General features: G+C 57.5%; 1 protein-coding gene across 1 annotated transcript; it reads right to left on the reverse strand.

Annotated features, from left to right (window-relative positions):
* Positions 1 to 345: 345 nt before the first annotated feature.
* Positions 346 to 1,807, reverse strand: ZCCHC3 (zinc finger, CCHC domain containing 3). Its single transcript, XM_006881413.1, has one exon. The coding sequence runs from the start codon at positions 1,805 to 1,807 to the stop codon at positions 638 to 640; it is 1,170 nt and encodes a 389-aa protein (XP_006881475.1). The 3' UTR covers positions 346 to 637.
* Between the last annotated feature and the right edge of the window lie 958 nt (positions 1,808 to 2,765).

The following is a 2,765-nucleotide window of genomic DNA, read 5'->3' on the forward strand; positions in this document are numbered from 1 at the left end:
AATCTATATAAATGGCTTCTGAACCATCTTTAAGAGCTGTCATTTAGTCCCTGCATTTTCTGGCCATTAGGAGAGGACCTAGCCCACCATTCAGAGCTTATTGAATCAGAGTTACATACACTTCTAACAACACTGGTTTCACAATTTCTCAGACCACACAGATTTGAAGCAGCAAATTAAATAGAGGGGTGAACTGCAAAAAGGAGGCAATCCTAATGGAAGCCGCAGCAGAAAGAGTTAGCAATTCAACCATCACGTGGAGGGCCACAGGACTCGTGCTGGGACGGAAAAATCCGCAAGGCAGCCCAGAGAGTGTGAGACAATCCGGGCAGAAGGTGGAAGTTACAAACGCAAAAGGCCAAAACAAAATACCCAAAATGAAGACAAACTAAAACACCAGATCTTAAAAACGAAAAGACGATACACCTTCACAGTTCGCGGTAGTCATTATTGAGCGTCACCAAGTCAAAAAAGGCTGAGATGGCGGGAAACTCGCTTTAAGAAGGCAGAGGGTGATGTCTCTTGGAAATTAACGTAAAAATGTCCTTCAAAAACGATTAAAAAAAAAGTTTGAAAAAGTTGGCACTTAGAGGGGTTAAGCTGGCTGGTGTGCCCACCGTGGCAGGCTGGCAGGTGTTCAATGCCCGGCCACGCCGGTGAGCTGAGCTGCCACGGAGTTGTGCACGGCTTTGGGACACTGGGCAAAGGCGTGCCCTCGCTTGCCACACAGGTTGCACACGATGCCCTTGCGGCAGTAAGGGCTCAGGTGCCCCTCCTCCCCGCACCTGAAGCACCTGTCCTGCGTGCAGGTGCCACTCATGTGGGTCCGGGAACCACATTTAAAGCACGTCTTGGGCTGCCCCTTGTACCAGCTGTAGCCCCTCTCGGCCCCGAGGAAGAAGGCCCCCGGCAGGTGCCTGATCCCGCCCTCCCCCTGGCGCAGCTCGATCTCGCACTTGTACTCCCCGGTCCAGATCCCAAACCTGTCGGTCACTTTGACGGGCACGGCCAGGACATCGCAGTGGCGCTTGAGCCAGGTCACGATGTCCTCCACGTCCACCGTCTCGTTCCGGAAGAGGATGAAGAGCGTCTTCAAGCTGGACTTGCTCCGCCCCAGCACCACGAAGTTCTCCCAGCAGTCCTCCTGCTCGCGCTTCTCCTCGTAGACACGCAGGAACAGTGCCAGCTTCTCGGCCGAGCGGAAGCTCACGTCGAATTCGCGGCTGCCGGGGATCTGGATGACCGCGTAGATGTCGCCGGGGTCCATGCCGATGGAGCGCAGGATGAGCGCGCCCACCACGAAGTCCCGGGTCGGGCAGGCGCTCTCGTCCCCCTGGAAGCAGATGCGCACGAGGAAGCGACCCTTGCCGGGACTTGCTGCGGCTCCCACCGCGGCGGCTGCCGGCTCGTCCGCGTGGGGCCGCTCGGCCGCCTCCTCCTCGGGGCCCGCTTTGGCCGGGGCCGCCATAGCTGCCATTTCGGTCTTCTTCCTGCTCGCCTCGGCTGCGCCCTTCTTCTTGCGGGAGTCCGCGGCCTCGCCGGCGGGGTCTCTTCGGCGGCCCTTCGGGTCCCCGCGGGCGGCTGGGGGGAAGTCGCCGAAGCCCGTGGCGCCCGGCGCGCCGGCGCTGCCTTCTTCCTCGCGCCGCAGCAGGCGCGACTCGCGGAAGTCGCCTTTCTTCTCGGCCAAGTTCTTCACCACCTGGGCCCAGCCCAGCTTCTCGCGGCCGCCCTCGGGCTTCTCGGCCCGGGCCGCTGTCCGCGCCCGCTTCCTCTCGTCCTCCGCGCTGCCGCCGCCGCCGGTGGCCATTTTACCTCCTTCCCAGCATCCTCCACTCGCTCCCGCAGTAAGAGCGCCCATCGAGCGCGCCCGCCCGCCCGGCGCTGTGGGGGTTTTGTTATTTTTTGAAATTTGATGCTTCTTTCCCCTCCTCCCCCTCACCCCCTTGAAGGTATTTACGAGCGGCGCATATTGGCCGGAGCCTGGCCGGAGCCCCTCGTAAAGGCCGGGCCGCGTTTCCTCCTACTCCGGCGGCGGCCCCACGTCCTCGGCGCGGACGCGGGATGGGGAGCTTGGAAGCGCGGCCCTTCCTCCGCCTGCATTTGGCGGCCGCCGGCCTCGCTCTCGAGGATTTGTTTCGCAAGCGGTCCTCGATGACTTCCTCCAGGCAGCACTGCTAACAGCCTGCTGGCCCGAGGCGGGACAGAGTCGAAAATCTCTCTCCGTTTTCTTACCTTCTGTTGAAACAAAACTTCTCTCCCTCCCCTCCAAAGTGTTAACACAATACACTGTGTTTTCCAGCACTAGCTAGGAACATTTCCTCATGTAAAAGTCGGGAGGATTTTACGGTGAACACTTTAGATTTTAATCATTCACGTTCTTTGTTGTGCAAAACCGTTGAGTTGTAACCAACTCATAGCTCAAAAACCTCCAGTGGGTTTTCAGCAGCATGTATGCAGAGAGAGCTCATGTCCTGGTGGTTTGCCAACCCAAAGGTGGTTCGATTTCACCTGCTGCTGAGAGAAGGATGGGGTCCAATTTTACACCCTCTGAAAACCTGCTGAAGGGAAAGGTCAGCCATGAATTCCCATGGCAATGTGTGTGATAGTATTTCTACCCCTATTGCTCTCTATTCAATCATCAGGCCTCGTGTTTTGGTATATTTCTGTTTTTAGAAATTTCCCTTGTGCTCCGTCGTCATAGAGGCAGGATCGGTTCAGAGTTAACCTTCCATTGTGTTTCCTGAGGCTGTAAAGAACAAGGCAAA

The sequence above is a fragment of the Elephantulus edwardii genome, unplaced genomic scaffold, assembly GCF_000299155.1.
Source record: "Elephantulus edwardii isolate Elephantulus edwardi_28Jun2011 unplaced genomic scaffold, EleEdw1.0 scaffold00015, whole genome shotgun sequence".
Lineage (NCBI taxonomy): Eukaryota > Metazoa > Chordata > Mammalia > Macroscelidea > Macroscelididae > Elephantulus > Elephantulus edwardii.